The 24,185-nt window shown below is 41.2% G+C and overlaps 1 protein-coding gene and 1 long non-coding RNA gene across 2 annotated transcripts in view; one reads left to right on the top strand and one right to left on the bottom strand.

Annotated features, from left to right (window-relative positions):
• Positions 1-969, bottom strand: part of LOC118684894 (uncharacterized) — a 149,689-nt gene extending 148,720 nt beyond the window's left edge. Inside the window, exon 1 of the long non-coding RNA XR_004979903.2 lies at positions 786-969. This is a non-coding gene — a long non-coding RNA (uncharacterized LOC118684894). The remainder of the gene's footprint in view (positions 1-785) is intronic.
• On the top strand, positions 673-24,185 carry OPRM1 (opioid receptor mu 1). The gene is made up of 4 exons (XM_036380141.2): positions 673-1,081; positions 14,806-15,158; positions 16,086-16,606; positions 21,667-24,185. The coding sequence occupies exons 1-4, from the start codon at positions 771-773 to the stop codon at positions 21,703-21,705; spliced, it is 1,224 nt and encodes a 407-aa protein (XP_036236034.1). The 5' UTR covers positions 673-770; the 3' UTR covers positions 21,706-24,185.

Genomic DNA, 24,185 nt, shown 5'->3' with positions numbered 1-24,185 from the left:
ACGGCTCGAGAACGGTTTTGATGTCGTTCTTATCTGTGTTATCACATTCGATAACAATCACACCAACACTAGGGGAGAACATTCTTGGAGGTCTGAACAGAAGGTTCTCTGAAAATCCTAAGGATCCTTGAGATTCGAGTAATTTCTAAAGGATAATTCTGTTCACAACCACCCCTTCCGAAGTGTTGTCGTAAAGTTCGTCACCTTTTAACAAGGTTCTGTTATCTCTATAATCACTGAGGACATCGTTTTGCCAAGACCCCTGTCTCACTACGATAATCAGTCGCGCATTGATCTCCAATGTCTGCACCGGCCTTTATCTCGCCAAGTCAGTTTCCCTCCGTTCTCTCTTTCCGGTGTTTGCCACCGATGCCTGTGGCGCTGGGCAAAGGAACATTTTAAGCGCTTTGCCTTCAAGTGCCACCCGCAGGGAAGGCGAACACCTCCGGCGCGCCGCCCGCTGCCCCCCGCAGGTGCGCCCCGCTGGCCGCTGGGGGCGGCCGCCACCGCGTCCCGCCGGCCGGGGAGGAGCAGCAGCGGGCGGAGGGCGCGGGGAGGCGGCTCCCGCCGCTCCTGCGGACACGGCCCCTCCTCCCGGCCCGCCCCGCCCGCCGCACACATGTGCCCGCAGCCAGCGGCGGGGCGCGCCGTCGGGGCAGGGCGGGTGCCGTCGCCTGGCCGACACCGCGGCGGCAGCAGCGCGGCGCGCCGGGCGTCCCTGGGGCGCGGGGAGCGGGGGGCCGCGCTGAGGCCGTGGCTGTCAGACGGCCATGGCTGTCGCCTACCTGCTGGGAAACGGGTCCGCGCCGCTCCTCGCCGGCGCCCTGGAGGTCCCGTTCGCCGCCAATGCCTCCGCCTGCCGCCCGCCCTGCCCGGTCTGGGGCAACGCCTCGGCGGCGCTGGGCTGGAACCGCTCCGAGCCCTGCGGCGGCGGCAATGGCAGCGCGGGCGGCGGCGGGCCCTGCGCGCCCGCGGGCGGCGGCCCCTCCGTGGTCACCGCCATCGCCATCATGGCCCTCTACTCCGTGGTCTGCGTCGTGGGGCTCTTCGGCAACTTCTTGGTCATGTATGTCATCGTCAGGTGAGTGCCGCCCTGCCCCGCCCCGCAGCCCACGGCCGCTGCCGTCGGGGCGGAACCCCGCCGCCCGGAGCCGGGATGCGGGACGGTGTCCCGCCGGGGATGCTGCGGCCCCCCTCCGCCAGGCAGCGCGCAGAGGGGTGCACTGGGGTTGCGGGCGGGCGCAAGAAAGGGAAAGGGAAGGAGGCTTTTGATAAAGAGCCTGAGCGGGTGACGGTGGAAGAGAAACTTGCGGTGGAGCAGTGAGAGGCGGCCGGTCCGTCAGAAACCGCTGCGCGTCCGAAGATGTTCTAAGGACCCACCGAGCTGCTCACCTCTGCGAGCGGCTCTGGCAAACGCGGCCTGAATCCCGGACTTGTCCCCTAAGGAGCGAGGATTTAAAGGGACTGTAGCCACTGCCTGTGAGCGTGTATGGGCACGGGCTGGTGCACAGATAGGGGGTGGTACACGGATAGCCGGTACGCATCCACCTGTCTGTCCACCCAGCTCTCCGAAATGCACGAACAAAATGTAAATGGCACTGCTTCTCTGTAGCTGTGTTTGGAGATCCTCTGCCTCATGTCTAGATCTATATGTGTATATTGAAATACATTTATATATGTGTATAGACATACATGCGTATACACGTGTATAAATACGTATGCTGTGATCGCCACCGCTTTCTGTAGTCCCGGCGTTCCGGCTGTGCTGCGGCACTTGGCAACTTTCTCTCCCGCAAGAGAAAAAGCCCCCAGTGGGGCTGTTACAGATCAGATCACGCGCGGTAAATCCATTGCCCGTAAATGAGCGGAAAATGAGTGAGAGGGAGATAGATGAAGGAGGCTCCCTTGCCGGCCTGGAGCTGGGCAGGTGGCTTCCGTGGGGGAACACTGCCACCTCCCGGGAGCCACGGGCCGGGAGAGGGACGGCGGGGCGCGACAGGACGGGGCCGACCGAGCCCATCTCCCTTCGTGGCTGCTCGTCGTTCCCAAACCAAGCATCCATTGAGCCCTGGAGAGCCCAGCGGGCGCTTTTAAGGGGGGAGATAGGGGTGGTCCCGGGGCGCGCTCCGTTCCTATCGAGGCAGCCCCAGCACTACCATTTCCCCCCGCGTCTGAGCGTCCGTTCTCCCTTTGAGCTCCGCGCTCGCCGAGGAGTCGGGGCCGCAGGAGCCGGGGCTGTCTCTTGGCATCCCTGGCAAACCAGCGGCCGCGGGCGGCTTTGTGGTGCGTGGGGGCAGTGCCAGCTGTGGAAAGCCGGGGGTGAGGGTCGCGGTCACCGTGGGGTGTTGCAGCAGGATGGAGGATGCAGCACGTGTTAGGGATGTCACTGCAAAGCCTGTGCATCTGGTAGACCTAGTGGGAACACAAGTGATACCCATCAGTGGTTCAGACTAGAGCAGTTCAGAAGCCTTGCAGGTTTAACTGTGCTTTAGAGGCTGCATGCACAGAGCTGGGGAGATTGTCTTCTGTCCTCCTGTGGTTTTGGTCAGTCTGAAACCCAAGCTGTCTGTGTGAGGATACATCTGCAGAAAGGCTTCTGAGTGGGGGCATGACTGCAGTCACCATAGCAGTGTTGAATGCATTCCTCTGGGAGGAAGAGCAGATGCACAGTGTAACAGAGACAGGATAGCTGTCAGCAGAGAAATATGCCGCAGCTTGTCCCTGAAATTATGTATTTATTATCCTGGGCATAACCCTTACTAGGTTCATATTTCTTACAGTAATTAATTGAATTACACTTGCACCACAAAGCCAAATCTAATGAGGCACTTGTATTTAGATTCCTATCTAATGAAAGCATATTTCCCTGAGATGACAGCTTACAAACAAAAGCCAGAAGCAATCGGAGAAAGCAAAAATATATTTTCATTTTACAGAAGAAAACGCAAATTAAGTGACTTGTCCAAAACCATCAGGAATTTTAGGGCAAACCCCACATCTCCTGTGCAAGAACAGCTTTTGGTATGACAGAATTCCTTCCCAGTTAGCACCACAGCTGTTAAGCAATTGGGATGACAAGGACTTTACATGCTAATGGCTGAATAGCATCTGCGACTTAAGCAGCATGAAAATACATTCCCTTTCTGTGCTTCTCTGCACGTGTAGTGTATCTGGTCAGCAAGAGGGAACTTAGTGATTTAGTTCCTGCTGCAAGCTATACTAGCCTGAAAGTGTTTCAAATCATAGAATATGATGAAATGTGCTCACATTCATGCCTCCTTTTGTGTAAGAGGCAAAAGTTTCACTGGATTGAATTCATCATCATATAAAACTCCCCTTCTTTATTTGCCTTTCCCATCATGCCTGCTCAGGAAGAACAAAACATTGAACTTCAAATTAATTGTGAGAGGAATTGAGGCTACTAAAAATTAAGATTTTTGAGTAATATTGGTACCTAGTTTGTCTTGAAAATACTAGGAGTTGGGAGGTAGGTGCTTAGATGTTTGAAACTGTCCTACTCACCTTGCAGAGTCCAGCCCCAGTGAAAGCAACAGTGACTTCAGATCGAGTGTACTGCATGCTAACATCTCATGCCTGGTTTCTTTGGAAATAGTTTTAAAATAATTATATCATTCTTATAAACATTATTACTCTTAAAATTTTTCCACATGAGGCAAATCCAGGGGTTTGGAGCCAGAAGAGTGCAAGTGCTGGCCTTGCAGGGAACTATCATCATCATAGACAATGCCACCCTGCTATCTCTGCTGGGACAGACAGAGGTCAGAAAGCAGATATGTCCGAGGAGGAGTTAGAAATGTATTGTGATTATCAATGTGAAAAGAAGGCTCTTCCTGCAAAGCAGACTGGACAAATGCATTCCAAGATTTCCAATTTATACACATTACATAATAATTAATGTATTCTCATCCACTCTCCTCATCCTTCCAGATGGTTCCTATTCAGCTGAATGCTTTCATCCTTGAATTAATATTTAGATGTTTTATATGTGTAAAACATATAAAAAAACTTATGTATATAAGTATGTGAGGCTTAACCTCCTGTTACTAACACTGAAGTGTTCCCTTCCTCAAGTACCAAAAAATGCCTTCAAGTGACAGCAGTAGTAGTTTAATAGGTTTTACAGCTAGCCATGAATTTCCTGTAATCTGAAAAAAAATCTATAGATAATTTTTATTATCTGTTTTCCTCATGTGCTTTGTGTAAGTGTAAATTACTAATATGAATAATACAATGTCATTATGGCTATATCGACAGCAAATGCTACTTCTACCTGCTGTGGAGTACAAGAAGACAGTGTGCAATTAGTATCATGTGGCATTGAATTAATTTACACAGTAATCTAAAGGCTTTTCCAGCTTTCTCACCGAGTCGATGGGATATTAGTCTCACAATTAGAGTGGAAATAACAATATGCTTTGTGATTAAGGCAGGAAAGCTGCAATAGAGCCTAGATGAAAATCTTAAGCATCACAGGTCTGGAAGAGAGGAATAGCTCACAGAGGCCCCAGTCCTCCACAATCCAAATGCTCTGGGAGAGATGTAATTCCACCAACAGCCACGGAAGTCACTCAATTTCAGAGTGATTCCTCATTTGTTTTGCTATAAATTTTTCACATACCATAAACAAAGGGGTCTCAGGTTCTCTGCAATCCTTTGTAGAGGAAGGAAATGTCTTGTTTCATTGAGTAAATTATTACACTGTTTTAAAGAAAATAAAAAAGGCAAATGGGGAAAAAAGTCGAAGAAATCCTCTCTCTGAAATTAAGAGAAATCTTTCTGTGTGTCTCAAAACAGCCTCTTAATAGTGTTTTGAAGAAAAAGACCTGTGGCTGAATCTAATCTGGAAAGACTGTGCAGCACTGAAACTCTGGTTCAGTTGAGTTCACTCACACTTCAGAAAAACTGTTTTATTACGTAAAACAGGCTTAGAGTTGAAGTTTCAGTTGTAGAAATAATTGATATCACCAGAGAAATAAATATTCTCACACCTGTGCACAGAAGTGTTGAGTCTTTTTAGAGAAAAAAATTCTGGAAATTATCTCAAGCCTGAAAGTGGGTGAAGCAAAACAAGTATTTCTAAAAAATAGGTTCTTTGCAAGGTGACATGCTGTTATGGATGCTGTATGTAAGGTAACCTTCAGCATCTTTTGTAATAGCACAGATCAGGGAGCTTAGAAACCGAGAAGTGCATAAAATTCCTGCTTTTCTTTCCTGTCCACAGCCTCAAGAACAACCTCTCTGCATTTGCACAGCATTGCTTGTGTGGGTGTCCTGCCTCTTCCACTGACTGCAAAGATTCTGCCCCCGTGCTAAGAGCTGAAAGCCTCAGCAGCCTTATCCAGTCATGTCAATTATGAATTAATACAGCTCACAGCACCAGCCAAAGGAGACCTGGGGACAGAACTGAGGGAGCACTCTTGGGCAGGAGCAGCAGAGGAGCTGAATTAAATCAGCAGCATAGCAAGGGGGTGACCCTCAGCATCCTGCCTTACAGAAAGGCAGGTGTCCCTGTTTGCATACTGTTTGTGACAGACTTTACCAACCTTTGCTAGTGGGTTAATGTTTAACTAGCAAGCAGCTCTCCTCCCTCCCCCAAGATGAAGGAAAGCAGACAGATAAAAAGGAATGTATACCTTTATATTCTTTTTTTTTAATTATGTTTTTACAGACATGATGAAAATTTGACCAAAAATACATGAGGCTGCAGCCTGGCGGTAACACCCATCTCACTGAGGAAGCAGAGACACCTGAGGGATGAGTGAGAGCTCTGCAGCCCCAGACTCATCTCCAGAGCCTGTGCCTGGCCCCAGTCCCAGTGAACTCCTGCACACAGGACAGCGTGCCAGGCCCAGGTGCACAGACCCTCTGGCTCTGCTAGTGCCTACCACCAGGCAGTTCTGGGCAGGAAACAACCCTTCTCACTCTACTTGCCTGTTTAAAGCTGTTTGAACCCACTGTACTTTTCCTGGAGTGACATTATGGTAATGGCTCCCATGAAAAAATAGTGTTAAACACTTCCTCGTTTTTTTTAAATTTCTTTATAAAAATAATCAAAAGTTACCAACTTTTCAAGGCTTTGGTAAGGGTAGAAAATACTGTATGCACATATTGCTTACATTACATAACTACTAGCAAGATAATGACTAAGGAGCTATTTAGCTAACCTAATCCTGAAGTACTGCTTTATTTCATTTTAATTTACAGTCTTTTCCCAAGCCATTGAGCACAACTTTTGCTGAACACTGTGGATAAGCTTTTATAATTTTTCTAGATCAAAAGGTGACATATTTACAAAAATCTCAAACATAACATGGTGCAAGTCCGAATGTCACAGAATCATAATTTAGCTCACTAACCTCTTTTCTAGCCATAGCCAGCAGCTGGTGTTTAGTCACAGAGTGGAAAAAGATAGGGGCAAAACTGTGTGAGTATCCTTCTAATAGACTTTTAGACTGCAGAGATTTTCTGAGATGCAGTTTGCCTTAGCATTTATTCAGTGGCTTTTTGTGGACATTTCTAACATTCAGCACTCCTCAAAAAAATGAGGATCAAAAATAAGATTGTTTAGTAGTGGCAGTCTTTGTGACCTTCTTCCAAAGTTGCTTCAAAACAAACATGTGAAGCATTTTTACAGATTCCAGTTTGGTTATTTTTAAGCTTAGGTGTTATAAGATTGTTGTTGTAGAGATCTTCATTAACAGACATTTTCAAAAAATTATTTCTTTTCATTATAATTCTAAGTGAAAACAAGTTATCAATGCTTGATAAATCTCTTCAAAATACAAATCCACTCCTGTAACTATATTTTTTAAAATCCAAAAGCAACTATTTTCTGAATTGTTGTGCTTAGGATAATCTCAAAGAAAGCTCTTTTTATAACCATCTGTGTCTTCTTTGGTTTATATCATGCAGTTTAGGTTTATGGTGTTGAAAGTGGGAATATTATAATTATCTTTCAAAGACCTCTAGTCCTTTTTGGAAGTGGGCTTTTAATGATGTTCACTATCAAGGAGTTCCACAGCTTAGGCAAGCTGTGATAAGCATTCTCATTCATTCATTTAATGTTAAACACTTCTAAATTTTATTTATATTTTCCTTTGAATTTTCATGATGAAAAAAGGTAGGGATGACGATGCACCATAGCTAATCAAATAACTGTGAAGGACATGAAATAGATTTTTTCCACCTTCTTACTGAGAAGTGTTCAATTATCAGCTATAAGATCTGGTATCTCAGATCAAGAATAAAACTTCAGAACAAAAATGTTTGTGTAATATGGAACATCTCCTCCTTGTTGTGTTGTGTGGAGCAGTTCCAACTGAGTGAAGTCTCTTTTTTAAGGGGGGGGCAGGGAGTAGCAGTTGTCACAGTGCTAATCTTCAGCCCTGGGATGTGCTGCACCTATAGAAAAATCATCTAAGGAGCCAATTACCCAAATCACTCTCATAAGATTGTGGTCTTAGGAACTCCCTCAGAGCCACAGTTGCAGACACGATCTCATCCTTGTCATGTGGAGACTGAGTCCATCATTTCAGTACTTATATGATGATTTATACTTGTATGATGATTTGTACTTATATACATGATTTCAGGTCTTCTCTCATAACACATAGCTGTGCTCCTTCCTCTCGTGCCAGCTTCCACCATTGCCTGCTTTCCCCTTCTCCCCACATCAAAGGCAAGCCTTCCTCTGTGTTTATTCTCTCTAATTCCATTGTTTCACCTCTTTTTCTCCTTTCCAGATCACACTCAACAGCTTCACCAGAAGATCCCAATCTCCTGCATGCAAGAGGCCATACCTTGCATGCCTGGTGTTACTTTGGTCTGCACAGTGTGTGTATGGCCTGGCCTCCAGCCCCATGCCACCTCCCTGCTACCCTCTGACCAGGGGGATTGATTACCTGCTGTTCCCTACCACACCTTTAGGGATCTCACATCTACTAGCATTAAAACTGTCTTCAAAGGCTTCCCTGCCAGCTTCCCTGCTGACCAGGGATATTTCATGTACAGTCCTTATCTCAGGTGATCCATCTACAGATCAGGAGTAAGGTACCAGCACCTGGAAACCAGACAAAGTAGCTGATAACTTGTCCCCTCTAGGAAAATGTCACCACATTATCTGTTATCAGAGGTGTAGTCAGCAGTTTTACTCTCAGTCACACTTCCCTGAAGGCAGAGGGGAAAAAGTCAAATTGAATATACTGACAGTTTTCCTTTATATGTCTTCCTAGCAAAGCAAAAGCTTCAACAATAAGCACCTGCTGCTGGATAACGGCAATATATTGAAGTTAGCCTTTTTAGCACCATTGATTTATTTCAGAGAGATACGTTACACAATAACCATGAAAGCAATGACCTTTATTGGAGACCCATATATGCCTCAGCCCCAGGCAAACAGAGACTCAAATAAAAGTGGTTTAACAAACAGGCCAGATTAAGTTCTGAAATAATTGGCAGGTAATTTTCCCTCTGTTCAGCTAGGCTGGAAGGGAGGGAAGTGTACCAGCAGATGACTGTTCGGGCACTGAAGCATACTTATTACTGTCATTTGTTTTTTATCATTAAGTAGCTTTTTATGATGTCTGGAGAAAGCTTGTTTTATATTCTCCATGTAGGGACTAAACTCACTGGCTTAAACTAAATAGCAGAAAGAAAACTTCTAAGTTATGCCTCTCAGTAGCCAAAAAAATAAAATTGGGAAGAGCCACAAAGACAGCAGCAAGTTATTTTTAGTCCAAAGTCCATCACAGGAAAACAGGATGAGTCAGATACCCTCACAACTCCACATAATTTCCCAAAAGACAAGCACTGAAGACTAAAGGTGACTCTGCCTAAAGGGCTCTTGTTTAGCTCACCCTCTCCCAAAGCTGAGGTATGAGATAAATTCCTGATGGGTTCTGAGTACAAGAAAAATGGCCCTGAGCTGGTGCTACTTCCTCAGAGGTGATGTGCTCTGCTTGCTTCTCCTGCATCCTGTAAGCAAATACTGCTGGATCTGCACATGCCTTGGCACTGTCCTGATGAGGGGAAGGGATAAGCTGGGAAGTCAAAGATGCTAACAAGGTACCCCGAGGGAAGTAAACTTTGGTTACATTCTGGCCAAATCTCGTTTGTACCATGGATTAGAATAAAGTGACAAAGCAGTGGGAAAACAAACTGTTAGGGAGAGAAGAGGTAACAGCTGAAGCAGCTACAGTGCAGCAGTTCCCTGTCCTGTGCTCAGGCCCACACTGACCCCATACATGCTCAGACTCCTTCAGAAAATGGACAGCCCCATGCCAGTGAGTGAAGGAAGGAGAGAAAGCTGCTCTAGAACAATATATGTGAACTATGACCAAGTATGTCAAATAACTAAACTCTGATCTTAGATCTACTGCACTCCCTCAGGATGTCATGCCTTGACACCTTAGTGATGCCTGGCATTTTTCATCTCTAATTAAACCACCATGACAGGTCACAGCACTGAATGGGTAGCACTGTGCTGGGAGTCAGGATGCAAGACTTCAGCAGGAGGGAACAGCAACTGCTTCTGTCTTTCTTAAAGGCAGCAAAAGCTTCCTCACTCCCCCATTTCAGTTTTTACCCCCAAACTCAGGATGGGTGCAGGAAGTAAGTGAATGTGATGCAAATTGCTCAATTTCATTGTAACAAAGTGTGAACGCCTTCAGCTCTATTATACCTGCTTAAAGTTTTGTTTAGTTTTTCAATTTGTTGTTGGTTTGGTTCACTCAGGGCTTACTGTTTTAAATTACAGCCTTGTATAAGATCTCTTTAGTAGAATATTCATCAAAAGGATGCAGAGGTTGTTAACCACAAGATGGCACTTCCAATCTGGGTGGCCTTACTGCCTAATAACCTATCAGGGTTGTGCACAAATTTATTGTGCTTGTAGCCAGAGATGAAATTAAATGGCTTAAGGAAAAAGCATTCAGAAGTACCCATTAATAGAAAAATCAAAGACTTAAGTTTTCAAGGTAATTAAATCATGGGCTCACGGACAGGAAGGTTAGACCTATCCAGAATATATATGACTTCAAAAGTTTTAATAGGTTACAGCCTGCCACAGCACACGTCTTAGCTGTGGCTGAGATATAGTATGGGTCTTTCACTCTATGGAGACCCATTACTGTGGGAAGAAAAGATAATAAAATAGATGGACATCAGTAAAGTCCCTTTTGAGACCCTTTAGCTCAAAGGTACTTTCCAGAATGGGGCTTGAGAGACTTCATTTCAGTGTTAAATATTAAAACTGGATTGGCAGACAGAAAAATTTTTCAGGTTTTTATAGACCACCTTGAGTAGGTCATGACTTTGTTCAAAGCTTTAGGGACTCAAGAAAAATTAAAAGCACCTGATATCTCAAGAAAACATGCCAAAAATCCCTTTTTCCTACTGTTTTTGAGTTGCATTATACAAGGTGCAGAACAGTCATGGGGAAAAAAAAAATTAAATTGATTCAACTAGGCATACTTCACATGTTTTTAATCTTGCCACCCAAGGCAACCTCAGCTAATCTAATGTATGCACATAATGATTCTTCATTTGTTTAACAAGTCATTTATGCAAGAAGAACATGAATTTGAAATGCTAACCTAATCTCCAGCATCAAGAAGAGTTATGTCAGGTTGTCTGTATGCAAGACCTAACAGTTGGCTGTTGTTTCTTTCAGCAGCCAAACCATTTTTGAGAGTGACTGCTTTCTGCAGTGAATCTCCAGTGATTTTGTCCAGTTTTTCATGTATTTTGTGCTGAACTTCGACACAGATCTTGAAGTAGTCTTTGTCTCCAAATTAGCATCCTGTAGGCAAAACCTTGCATGCCTTTGTGTTGCTGAAAGTAATTATTACCAGTCTGTCATCGACCAGCCCATTCCATTTCATAAGTGAAAAAGACTTTCTGCTTTCCCTCCTCATTGATGTTTTTCAGAGAGGAAATTCTTCAAGTTAATTTATAATGTTATGTATTATTCTGAGCTGCATCATTATCATTAATAATAATTATTATAACAACATAATACTAATTTATCATTATTCTTTTTGTTGGTGGTGGTCTTGTTATTAATAATAATAATAATAATAATAATAATAATAATAATAATAATAATAATCTGTATTACACTGAGCTAAGTGTGGACCTCTCTAGCCTCTTTGCACCAGCCTGGTGGTCCAAGGATGCTGTAAAGCCGATCTGATCCAGGAGGGCAGAGGGGAGGATGTCTCAACAATCCACATGGATGTAAACCACTTGATTAGGGAGCAGTAGGGACATGACTACATCAGTTGTATAGACCACAATAGCACTATAAAAACTCTGTGAGGCTTAAATAAGAGTCACAAACATGCTCACATCTCTCCTGTTGCACGAGACGTGGAAGGAAAGGTGGTGTTACCCTCGGGAGCCGGAGTCTCTCTGAGGTTAATCTGGTGAAAGATTAACCTGGTGAAATTTTTATTTAGTTTAAAAAACTACAAGTGGCCTGTGGGCAGACAGTTGAGGGGTCCATTTCAGGACTTTCTATTAATCCTTGAATGCTAGGAACGTGGTGGCTATCTGAGCTGAATTCTCACTCTTTTCTCCATTGTTTTTTCTTATTCCAAGCAAATCTCAGTCAGTGGACCTGTACAGCTCAAGTCTTCAAACTTGAAGTCTACCTTAAAGTTTTGTAGGATTGAAGATAAAGACAAGGCTGAGCTTTCCCTAAAAATTAGACAGACATAAAGTGTATTCTTACTGTTGTAAACCTGATTTATCATCTACTATTAGCAGCAAAACAACAGTTCCATGAACAGATATTTTATGATACAAAACCTGCACTGAGGAATTAGAAGGGGTGTACTAGTAAGTGCCAGTATTATAATGAGCATAATTAATTTGGATATATACCAACAGCAGTATTGCGCTGAATATTCACAAAAAGCCCCCAGTTCATCACATTCTATTAGTTTTTTCCTTGCAGAGCTGTAAAATAAAAGTAAGGCCACCCAAAGCTAACTTCTGTCTTCACTTGCAACCTTGCTTTGTTGTGCAGAATTTAATACACTTGATGTTTTAGACACTGAAATTTTAATGTAATCTAAATACCAGCATTCAGATTTTTATGAGTTTGCAATTAAGATTTTTTGTCTACGTTTCTGTTAAGTTTTAGATTCTCTAGTAAGTTTGAATGAAAGTGTGAAAGCAGTATCTTAAAAGATTGCATTTATAAATTTTGGTATTGCATTATAAATTTTGGTATTACTAAGTCCATCTCAACTGTAGAAATAGAATCACATAAAAATCTGTGTCTGGATAATGGAAATGTTTGTTCTGCTCGTTCAAATAGGTAGACTGATACCTTAGCAAAAAGTATAATAGCAGCTAAGTTCAAGACTTTGAAAAGCTTCATTTTGACTGACTGTTGCTTTTCATGCTGTTAAAATTATGTTTAATCAAGTGCTTTGGTATTTATTTTTTCATGCCAAAAAAATAATCCTGGGAACACTGATAATCTACTAATTTAGAAAAATACATGTTTTGCAAAATGTACCTTGCAGAAATAAGCCCCTTATAAAATCTTTCAATATTTTGTACAGAGAAATGCCCATAGAATTCACTGAAAAGAATATTGTAAATTTCAATAGGCTTTTGTTGATTAGGCAGCAGGTGGAGGGAAATACTTTCTGTCACCGTAAGAGCTCTGTTTCTATTCATTTTAAAAACAGCATGATTAGAAGTACAAAGATTACAGAGTACATCAAGCAAAACACTTCAGTAATGGTCTACAGAGGCCATTAAAAAAAGCAAGTCCAAGAACTTTTAAACTTAAACTGGCATTGAAAATTAGATTGCAAAACTGAAAAATATGTAGCATTTAAGTGGGATAAGGCCCATGCCCAGTGAAGAAACTTTATTCTATTTATTCAGAGTGTTTTTCTGTCTATCCTCTGTCATGCTAACCTGAAAGTCATTTACATATTGGTTGATCGTTTGGGCTTTTTTGCTGTATCAAGCATTTCTTTTAAATCATAATGGCTTTAATTGCTGCTGACAAAGCATTGTCATTATAAGCTGACCATGCGCTCTCCAGACAGACCTGTCCCAAATCACGTGTGATGGCAGCAGCACTGAGCAGCATTCCCAAGCGTGCTTTCTTGTCCAGCTGTGAAGAAGGCAGGCAATCATCTAAGGTCTGAGCAGGGATCAGCAGCCCAGGTGAGGGCACAGAGCCCTCATCACCTTTGAGAGCCACTGCCCCTCTGTCGCTGTCCTGGCCTGAGCAGATCAGGTGGGAGCAAGCTGGATATGTCTGCTCACAACACAATCAAACCTTCAGGTCAGCTCTGGACAAACCTGCAGATACTCCTGGATATCTCAGACCTTTGGAGAGATATTCATTTTGATAAACCACAGGGCTTAGTACTGGATAATATTAAAAGCAGAATATAAATGTTGTTGCTTTTATTCTCATCTGGAAGATTCTCCAGCAAATTGCCTGAGAAATATTTTCTTCTCCTTCCAAACAGCTTTTAGAGCTATAGCTTTTATTGTGTACCTCTCCCACACTGCAATCCTGTACATTTTCCAAATTTCCAGAAGAGAGTTGTAGATGCTTGCAGCATCTACCTCCTCCTGTGTTAGTTACAAACTTGTTATATAAATGGAGTAAGGAAAGTTTTTACAGGACTTTCAGAATATGGAGTTTATTTACAACTTGAAAGTATCATATTCAGATCATACTTTCTCAAGGTATCAATCAAGATAGCGCTTGGATCTACTTAGAAACCTGCTTTTAAAAACCACCCTAAATTGAAATTAGGATTGTTAGTGTCTTCTCATGATAAGTGCTAAAAATGAGAGAACAGATCCAGTACCAATGACTTCAAATGTTCATCATAAAATCTTTCTAGGTCCATTCAACATGAGGTCTGCATTTCTGCACACCCTACCAAAGAAAAGTTGCATTCCCTACACAATTCTTTCATTGGGATTTTAGGCAACTGACTCATGTTCTGAAGAAATCTAACTCAGAGAGATAAAACCCACAAAATTATGTATTTTACTTTTTGTTTACCCTAGCAGGTTCCCTAACAGGTCTTTTGAAATTAGCTATTCCTCTTGAAAAGCACTCTATAAATTGTAAAATATTTGATCAAACACTCTTCTTATTAGTTTTGCAGAAATGGAAGGAAGTTTCATCAAAAGAGCAAGCCATCTGACCCCCAAAAGCCAAGCAGCCACAGGGCCCAGCAACCTCAGCAGCGATCAGGGCAGCATGGCCAGGAGCATTACTTAAATTGAAACTTTTTTTGTACCTCTGCAAAAGTACAGCTTCTACATAAAAAATGGGTCTCAAGTGCTGCTCTTTTGGAATGACATCATTACTACTTCACAACCTAGGAATGAATTTTTATTTCTACAGAACATAGTTATGATATTTGGCATGATGTCAGCAGGTACAGAAAATCTATCCATGTAGTACAGTATCTAATCTGTTAACATACAATTTTTTCATCTTCTCAATTCATTAGCGTCTGTAATATTGTTTCTTCTATGTGTATCTTTTTCTTCTGCACAAGTTAAATTAATCTTTTCTTCCTTATACCCTTTAGCTGATGTCTCACTGAACCGCCAACATGGAGGTGAATCATAGTGTGGTCATTTCTTTAAAAGCAGGAAATGTGATCTTTGACAGTATCTAGCACATTATTTTACAGAAGCTTTTTATAGATGATGCACTGAATTCAGTTTTATTTAACAATGTCAGTGGTAGTCATTCACATGCTCTGCCATTTTTTTTTTCCCTAGGTACACAAAAATGAAGACTGCCACCAACATCTATATTTTCAATCTTGCATTGGCAGATGCCCTAGCAACAAGTACTCTGCCATTCCAGAGCGTGAATTACTTGATGGGAACCTGGCCATTTGGTACCATCCTCTGTAAGATTGTTATATCCATAGACTACTACAATATGTTCACCAGTATCTTCACTCTCTGCACCATGAGTGTGGATCGCTACGTGGCTGTTTGCCACCCAGTTAAGGCCCTTGATTTCCGCACCCCCCGAAATGCCAAAATTGTCAATGTCTGCAACTGGATTCTTTCCTCTGCCATTGGCCTGCCAGTTATGTTCATGGCAACTACTAAATATAGGCATGGTAAGTCTGGCTGTCATTCCTAAATTGAGTACTCTACATTTAAACTCCTTTCTGCATTGTTTCAATGTAGTGTAGAGGCGTTGAATTAACTTCTGACCTCTAACCTGTGTAAAGCAATTATCAGTGCAAATGAGCCCCTTCAACAATTTTGCATCTGGCTACAGTTGATTGCACAAGCAGTGCATGTGATCCGTGTTTAACAGCAAGCAGCTCCAGCTCCTTCAGGGGGTCCATGCAAGTCTTGCTGTCCCACTCAGTTACTGTAGTGCTTGGAAAAGCATCTGTGCCTGCCTGCCTTCTGCAGTGGGGCAGTTCTGCACTGCCCCTCAGCACAGGAGCTTTACCCAGGATACTCTCACTGGAAAGCTGGCAGTCATAGATATGTTACACCCTGTCTGGCAGGACATGATACAGAGCAGAGAGCACGTTCTGGACCACTGGTGCTCCAAGACCTTCCATAAAGGGGCAGTGAGAGCATGTCAGCATAAATCCATCCACAGCGCATAGTTACCAAGTGTCGTGGCATTCTCTTCCCTGTTGCCCTGAAATGCCCAAACTCTCAACATATGTGGTGGCTTAACAAACTTTCTTTTCACCATGTTTTATACTGAAAGTGAAAATCAGTCAAAGTTTAAGCATATATGACAATTCAACTCTTTTCCTTGTTTAGTATCCATTAAATTCCAAGCCATAATATGCAAAAGAGAACATGTTAATTTAGTTTTGTTTTTCTAACTCATGCTTCATGCACTCTATCCTACCAATGTTTGTGGAAATGACAGGTCACAGATTGTTTCATTTTACACGTTTACTTAGGTGTAAAGTCTTCATATATTTGCCTATGATATTTAATTAAAGAAAGGATTAAAGAAAAGCAAATGAAAAGCTAACCTGCATGTCCTTCTCTGCTGTTTTCCTTTTCCTCAGGCTCAATTGACTGCACCCTTACATTCTCCCACCCTGCTTGGTACTGGGAGAACCTCCTGAAAATCTGTGTGTTCATCTTTGCCTTCATCATGCCGGTGCTGATCATTACGGTGTGTTACGGGCTGATGATTTTACGCCTGAAGAGCGTCCGCATGTTATCCGGCTCCAAAGAGAAGGACAGGAACCTGAGGAGAATCACCAGGATGGTTCTTGTGGTGGTGGCAGTGTTCATTGTCTGCTGGACTCCCATCCACATTTATGTTATCATTAAAGCCCTGGTCAACATCCCAGAAACTACTTTCCAGACTGTCTCCTGGCACTTCTGTATTGCTCTAGGGTATACAAATAGCTGCCTTAATCCGGTCCTTTATGCATTTCTAGATGAGAATTTCAAAAGGTGTTTCAGAGAGTTCTGCATCCCCACTTCCTCAACCATTGAGCAGCAAAACTCCACCCGAGTCCGACAAAACACTCGTGACCATGCTTCCACTGCCAACACAGTGGATAGGACTAACCACCAGGTATGACTAGCAGTGGAGATGTCATCTCTGGATCCAGGCCACCCGCTTGGAGATGACATGTGTTCTGAAATTACCACTTACACTGATTTGTAGCTTTTGGAAGGTCTGAACACTTTCAAGGTTATGTTTGAAACTGGTGTATGCATACACAGAGACCCCAGTCCTGCATGGTGCTAAGTTGTTCTCTGCCTTGCTTGATGCTCAGAAGCCAAGGGTTCTAAAGGGTACCTTGAGTGACTGGGTCCAGTGTGCATGCATGTACAAAGCACATTATAAAAAAACAGTGTTTCACTTGTAGGCTGTTTGCAGCAGGTTGAAAATTAATCACATATTTCCCCGTTCATACTCCTTATCTGCTGACAGAGACAGGAGTGGGACAGAATACAGGTCTCTCATCTTCTCCCATTGCAACAGTGAATAAAAAGATAAAAAACTGTGCTTGTTCACTTTTCCTGACGTACAAAGAAGGCTTACCTGGCCTTGCTTGTCCAGAAAGTCATGCAAGAGATAGACCAAGGCTTGTCTCATGCAGTTCTTGTGTCAGATAATTATGTGGTGAATAAGGTGGGGTTAGATATGTATATATATGTATATATAGATATGAAAATATATACACACATGTTAAATACTAATGTGCCATCTTGCCATTTCAGGTATACCAAGAAAATACCTTTTCCATGTAGAAAAAGCCTTTAGGAAGTAGGGATTTTATGGCACATCAGATAACAAGAGTTGTTTGTGGTTTTTTTATTCAGCCTATTTTTGCATCGTTTTTGCAAAGAAGCTGTTTTGTACATGTTCAGTATCCATGGTCCTGTACTTCGTCTTGAGGTTTTCCAAGCTTCATCTCTCAGCAAAACAGGAAAGAAAATCTTAACATTCATGAAAGTAACTCAAGCACATTGCAAACACTAAAAGTCTGAGTTGTCTCTGTAATTCTTTAAAAATAAGAATGAAAGGCATAAGCCTGGTTCATTCCTTGCTGTATCACCTTTCAGCAATATACTCAGGTTGCTCATGCAACAGTTTCTCACTGCTGCCACTTCAGCCACAAGTTGGCTGCCTCCTCCAGGTGCAGAACTCAGGGGCTTCTTGTGAAAGCAGCTATCTGCCTGATGCTCAGCTGCTGCCAGATAGCCCAAATAAGAGCATTCCCATCTCCAAGGAGACTAAACAGTAATTGCACCACAAAAGAGGAGGGAAGTCTAAAGGGAGAAGGGCTAAAGCGAGAATCTTTATTAAGCATCAACAATTGGTGTTCACCTGTGTCTGACTCATCCATGCCAAACTGTGGCCTGTGAAATCAGCACCTGCTCAGTCTGGTGGTGAGGCAGAACTGCCAAACTTGGCATAGGTGCACATATATATGTATGTATGTATGTATGTATGTATTGTAATATTTACTAGGTGTAGCAAACTACTACATTCATCTGTTAATAATGCATTTGTAATCCTCAGTGGAGTCAATTTTGTGCATGTGTCTGACAGCAAGATTGTATTTCTGTCTAGTACAACTACAGCTTTATAGAGTGCAGTGTGTATGCATCCAATTTCTACATTTAGTTGTATATCTTTATCTTACTTCTAGGAGAGCTGTAGCCTTCTAAACTTCTACCCATAGAAAAGATTAATGTGTACTAGGTACCGCCTAGAGGCTGAGTGAAATAAAATCTGTTTGCCTGAGCACAGAATAGAAGATGATGTTTCCCAGAGAGATGTTTCAGCCTACACCACCAAGAGAGACAGCCTGCTGGGGCAGGGATGGAGCAAGCAAGTGAAATGATCTTGAGAAGGGCAATAAGGGGGAAGCTAGTCCTATAGTTGGGTTCTTTGCTGGTTAGGGTTTGTTTTTCTCTTCAGGGAATAGTGATGAAATAAATTAGTTACGAAGAAATCAAGCATATGTAAAGAGCAGGGAAGGGAAGGGTGCTGAAGGGAAGGGGAGGTGAGAGGAAAAATATTGAGGAGAGAGGGAAACATAAGGAATGAGGTTCAAGTGAGGCATTAAGGATGGAAACTGAAGTAAAGAGCCAATCTGCATGGAACAAAAAAGGTGTGTGCAGAGCTGGAAGAAATTTTTTGACTGCTTTGGTAGCTCTTCCTAGCAACTAACCATTAGTTTTCCCCAGAGCCAGGGAGAAGAAGCCAGCACTTGGTAGCTCAGGCACTCATAGGTGGTGGATGGGACTTTGCATGTTCAGGTATTTGAAAGACTCTGGAGTGGCCAACTCCCTTCCTTCCCCATCATCCCTGCAGTCCTTGCTTTGGCAGCTGCTGATGCCAGATGTGCTCCCTGAATGCTGACCTGAGCCTTCTCCCTGGAGTTCAGCTCACCAGCTATTTGGTACAATCTTTCTCACTCTCCACAATGTCTATGGAATACATTCAGAGCAAGCCATGTTCAAAGCTTAATATTAAAGTCAATTTATCTTTTTTTTTCTCCTGCAAACATTGCTGTAAGGGACATTTTTGATGTCTGCTTTTATCAGAATGAGAGACAAGATTGTTAAACTAATCTGCACTAGACAGATTCTCTGGAATAGCAACTAAAAATGTAATACCTGATATTTTTATATTATTAAATACAGAAGTCCCTAGAATGAATGAATGAAGCTTTAGCTCTCAGAAAATAAAAAAGAAAATAAACCCCCAGACAAACCAATATTTGCTCAGACAGTGAGATTCTGTAAATTCTATAGACAGGGTATTCTTTTTACAGGTAAGTGCTTTCTGTGAAGGAAAGTCTAGTTTGTGTACCTATTGATTGAGGTATACTGACAAGCTTTTTCTTGTATAGACAAGGCCTTGGAGAGCATTTGGTATGAATTCTAATTGCAAGGCTGTGTAGTACTTGGCACATTTCATACAATTTTCTAAGAAACAGATGTTCTACAAGTTGCTTTTTTGCCAAGTAAGAATTCTTTTCTGCTGCTAAATGAGAGCTGCAAGGCTCAATCACATACGGCCTAACACTCTTAAAGCATTTAAAAGCATTTAGAATTGACACTTTTAAGTATTTAAGTTGTTGGAAGGAACAACAGTGTCTTCTACCAGTTCAAAAGCACCAACAGGAAACATCATAAATATTCATATTATTCTGAGTTAAATATAGTGGCCTTGGGCCTACTCTGTGGCTGCTTGGCATTGCCAAAAAGGTTTAGATTAAATGCTTAAAGTTTTCAGGAGGGTTTATGCAATCTTATAAGTGTATTTGCATGGAGAAGGAGTGATGGAATCCTGGGGGGAAAAAATGCTTGAAAAGCAAAACTGCTTTCTTTGAACTTTTCTCTATGACCAAGTGTTGGCAGGGGAGGGGAATGAAAGACCAAATAGTAGCTTTTGCAAATGGCTGAGGGTTTTTGATGTTGTTGACATTAACTGACTCATATCAAAATGTTGGCAAATATATTGAAATCACTTTTACTTCAGATGTTCAGACACTCTCTGCATCACTTTATCTCTGAGATTAAAAGAAGGTTTAATTTTTTGAATTTAAAATATTGATAGTTATTTTTCCCTGAAAACTGATTTTTTGCTAGTATCTATGTGTTAATCACTAAAAATCCTAAATAATTAGGGAACTGGATTATTAATAATTACAGAAATCTGAGAAATTTAATTTGTTTCAGTGGATTAGTTTCTTTGTGACCCATTTTTATAGCTGCTTTTATAGCAGCTTCACCTAAATGTATCCAAACTATTAAGGAAATTATGTATAGGCACATCTTTGGGACAATTTAGTTTGTAACTCTTCTTTTCAATTTTAGCTTCTGATGCTTTTTTATCAACTACTGAAATATGTCTAAATGCCTTAATGGAAACTGTAAATCCTCTCCACATGCTGAAAATGAGGCCTCAGATATGTTCAACAACAAAAGGCTCAGCCCTGAAAGCTTTGCCTTTACTGCCTGGATTGGCAGCCACATGTAGAAATCAAAAGGATATTGGATTCAAGAAAAGGTTTTAAGTTAAAAAAAGGAAAAATTGAAAGCTAGTTTCACTTTGATTAAATGAATGAAATAAGTGTTTTCTTACTTCTTAATTTTCCTTGTGCTATATGACCCACTGTGAACAAATGTGGGGAATGCTGGTGATTCCTGTTGCAGAAACATGAAAAAATTGGGCAGCTTCTTGGCAGATTCACATCTATCTGTATTAACAGAGAATGGCATTCCTGTGTGTTTTTAGAAAATTAACATTTCTCCTTTCTCTACAGTGAATTATACTGTATTTCAATAATAATTTTAAAGTACTGGTTTCTTAAAAAGCCCATTTATGGCAAGATAGTGACATCTATGAAACATTTGTAATAGGTCCTTAAAACTGGGCTTTCTTTTGTAGCTGATATGCAATGACATGGGCTCTTTGTGAATCTCCAGGCTCCATCTGTGTCTATGCCATTCCATAAACCCTTGAATTGCAGTGTCTCCCACCCAGCTCTCAGCAGGTTCTTGTACAAAATTTGCTGAGCAAAAAGGGGTTGCAGCCTTTCAGGGTGTGCCAAGCAGCAAGCAGGTTTTCTTGGTGAAAACATCTGTAGTGCTACCCTGCCTGCATGCAAGTAGGACTCAGCCTGGAGACCGTGGACATGCAGAGCTGGGGGATTGTTGGGCTTGTTTGCTGATGTGAGTCCACCTAACATAGAATTTAAACTAGACTATAACTGAAAATCCAGAAGTTAGACACTTGTCTGATATGAACACAGAATGCAAGAATTCCCCTGTAACTGCTACAGAAAGAATACAGAGAGGGAGTGAAATTTTTCCATGCTCATGAAATTCATAGAGAGTTCCACCCTAGAAAGAGAACAACTGGCTTGATGTGAAGTATATTCTAATTCAAATTTCAGACCTACTAATGTTTCTTTGTGATCATTTCCTCTGTTGCTTCAGACAAAAGCATAGCCTGGCCTTACTCTGGGCTATGTGCTCAGCTTTATACATCAGAACAGTAGCTGCAAATGAGAAATAAATTCCTCCTAAAAAAAACACACACACAAACTTGTGGGTGGGAAGATATCAAGCAATTGTTCATTGTATTTGCAATTTCTTTCCTTTCAGTTGGAACTTCAAGAAGCTGAAACTACTCCACTGCCGTGACAGGGTCTCCCGCTGCATGGCTCTCAGAGCAGTGGCCACTGCCACGGTGTGCTAGTGGGAACATGTAGGATTTGCTTTCCCTCAAAAACAAAATACCACAGAGGAAAGTGCCTGCTTTTCCAGTCTGTCAAAAATTGCTTCTGCAGCACATCTGCATTGCACTTAACAGAAGCATGAAATGTAACAGCGAGCAGAGCCAGAAGATACAGGGGCCTTTCCAGGCTCCAGTGTTCAAAGCATTCCTATTTACCAGGAGCACATACATTAGTCTAAAACAAAGCTACTGTGCCTGTAGCAACCTGACATGCTCTTGGTAAGTTACAGTGGTGTTAAAAAAGGTTGGAAACAAAAATTCAAAGGCTAGACAACCATAGTTTGAAAAATAAGGTGAGCTTTTGAGGATGGAAAATAATGGGATATGAAGTTGTAATACTGTTGGGTACACTCTATTTACTCTTAAAATTTATTTATAGAGGTGTTTTCTGTGCAGGTTGTTTATGTGCTGAAGTCTCATGAGGTCATGTAGAACAACACATTTTTAGTTTAAGAGGTCTTCTCTTGCAAGGGTTGCATGTTTTGCAGTTTCAAAGGAAATTTTTTTTTCAGTGATCCCTTAAAAAAAAACAACAAAAAAAGCAAACCAAAACAACCAAAACAAGACCAAAAAAAAAAAAAACAAAAAAGCCTCCAAGCTTCATCTTCTCCTTCTATTTCATATAAATTTAAAAAAACACTTTAAAATCAAAACAATGAGCGATCACTTTTTCTAAAAGATAGGAGTAAATGAAAGTACTCTACATTGTTATTGATTGTCAAATGATCCCCAAAATAGCATAGATTAACATAAATTTCTTTGGGAATAAAAATGTAGCTATGAGCCTGTCACAGCTTGCACAGGCTGATGATGTCTTCTCTTTCAAGTAGTTTCTCAAATTTCAGCTCCTCTGTCAGCAGCATTTTCACTTTGTAAGTAAACAACAGCCCTTATATGAAGTACTTGGAGCAGTTAATGCATTAGACCTTTTTTAAAAAAGAAATTTTAAAAACCAATTTGCTAGACATCTACTTTTTCTTAGCCAAACCCATAGTATGTTTGCTTTTCTAATTAACATGATACAGTCTGCATCTGCATTTTGTATTAGCTGCTAAAACACATTAAGATTTCAGGAAGAAACAATGTGCTGCAGCAAATGCCTTCTTAGCTGTTTTCTATTATGAAGATTAGAAATATCCATGTAGATAATCTGTGGTTCAATGGTATTTTCTAGACATTGTTTGTTACTTGCTCTGTAAATAAATCATCAGTAGTTAACTGGAGGAAAATTGTACTTTGATGAATTTAAGTGTATTCTGAAATACAGCTATATGGAACAGGTTTTTTTGTTTGTTTGTTTGTTTTGTTCTGCAGCCAAAATATATTTCTTATTTTCATTGTTAAATCTGTGTAAAAATAAGGTTATAATGTGAAATTGTTTGTTTCTGCCATAGACTGCATAATAAAGATTGAAGACCAAATCCTTGCAAGTTGTAAATTAAAGGATTATTTGAGTTTCATCACTGTGTTGCAGCTAAATATGTAGCCTATATATCAGCAGAGGATGAAGCTAGATATAACAGAAGTGCCTTAATTTTTTTCTCTTTCTTTTGAAAATTCGACTGTGTGGTCATATGAATTTATGTTTAATTTTGTGTTAGTTTAGCTGTATCACCTCATAGCCATCATTAAAGTTTAAACCAGAGTCATCACCATTCTAAGAGGTTTTGCATCTAATTTTTAAACAACATAAGATAGGCACTTGGAAGGAGTTGATACCTTGTTTTGTACCACACAGCAGTATTATTTAAATAACAAAATTATAAATTATTATTATTATTAATTATAAATCTAGAATTAACTAGATTTAAATGGAGTAACATCCTGTGAAATCATTACTACCTGATGGATTCAGAGTAGTCTGACATGCTCACATACGACAATCAAAAAATTTTAAGATATTGAATGAATATTTGAATGAAAGAAAGTCTTAACTCATAGACAAAAAATGTGTTTAAGTAAACTTCAGATCATAGTTTTGTGGGTAGTCAAAAGTTCAGCTTTCACAAAATTTATGTAATTAATTGAAGCCATTATTTCTTCTTTACTTTGCATGAAGCACACAGGCAAAATACTGTGACTTGCCAGCAGACAGCCAAATATTTTTAAGGACATTTTCTGTTTCTGCAATCCAAAAATTGAGAAACCTGACTGTAAATATGTTTAGCAGTAATAATGTTGTGGCCTTGATGGCTCAAGGATATAAGGAAGTAAATTTTATTAGCAGAGCACTAGCAAAAAGTAAGAAAAATGTCTTTTTTTTCCATAAGGCTTGAATGTTCATTGGTAGTGCTTTGCAGTAAGTAGCATATTATTACACAACTTCTGTATCTGCATTGTAAACCTTTAATAAAAATGTCTCTGTTTCTTGTGGATTTGCACTCCA

The sequence above is a fragment of the Molothrus ater genome, chromosome 3 (assembly GCF_012460135.2).
Source record: "Molothrus ater isolate BHLD 08-10-18 breed brown headed cowbird chromosome 3, BPBGC_Mater_1.1, whole genome shotgun sequence".
In the NCBI taxonomy this organism is placed as follows: domain Eukaryota; kingdom Metazoa; phylum Chordata; class Aves; order Passeriformes; family Icteridae; genus Molothrus; species Molothrus ater.
The sequence above is the reverse complement of the archived record's forward strand: the minus strand, read 5'-3'. Positions and strand labels throughout refer to the sequence as shown.

Bases quoted from the DNA above. Each gene is read 5' to 3' on its own strand.
- OPRM1 (XM_036380141.2), top strand. From the start codon at position 771: ATGGCTGTCGCCTACCTGCTGGGAAACGGGTCCGCGCCGCTCCTCGCC. The intron at 1,082-14,805 runs GTGAGTGCCGCC...TTTTTTCCCTAG, and splicing joins GTCATGTATGTCATCGTCAG to GTACACAAAAATGAAGACTG. The intron at 16,607-21,666 runs GTATGACTAGCA...CTTTCCTTTCAG, and splicing joins TGGATAGGACTAACCACCAG to TTGGAACTTCAAGAAGCTGA.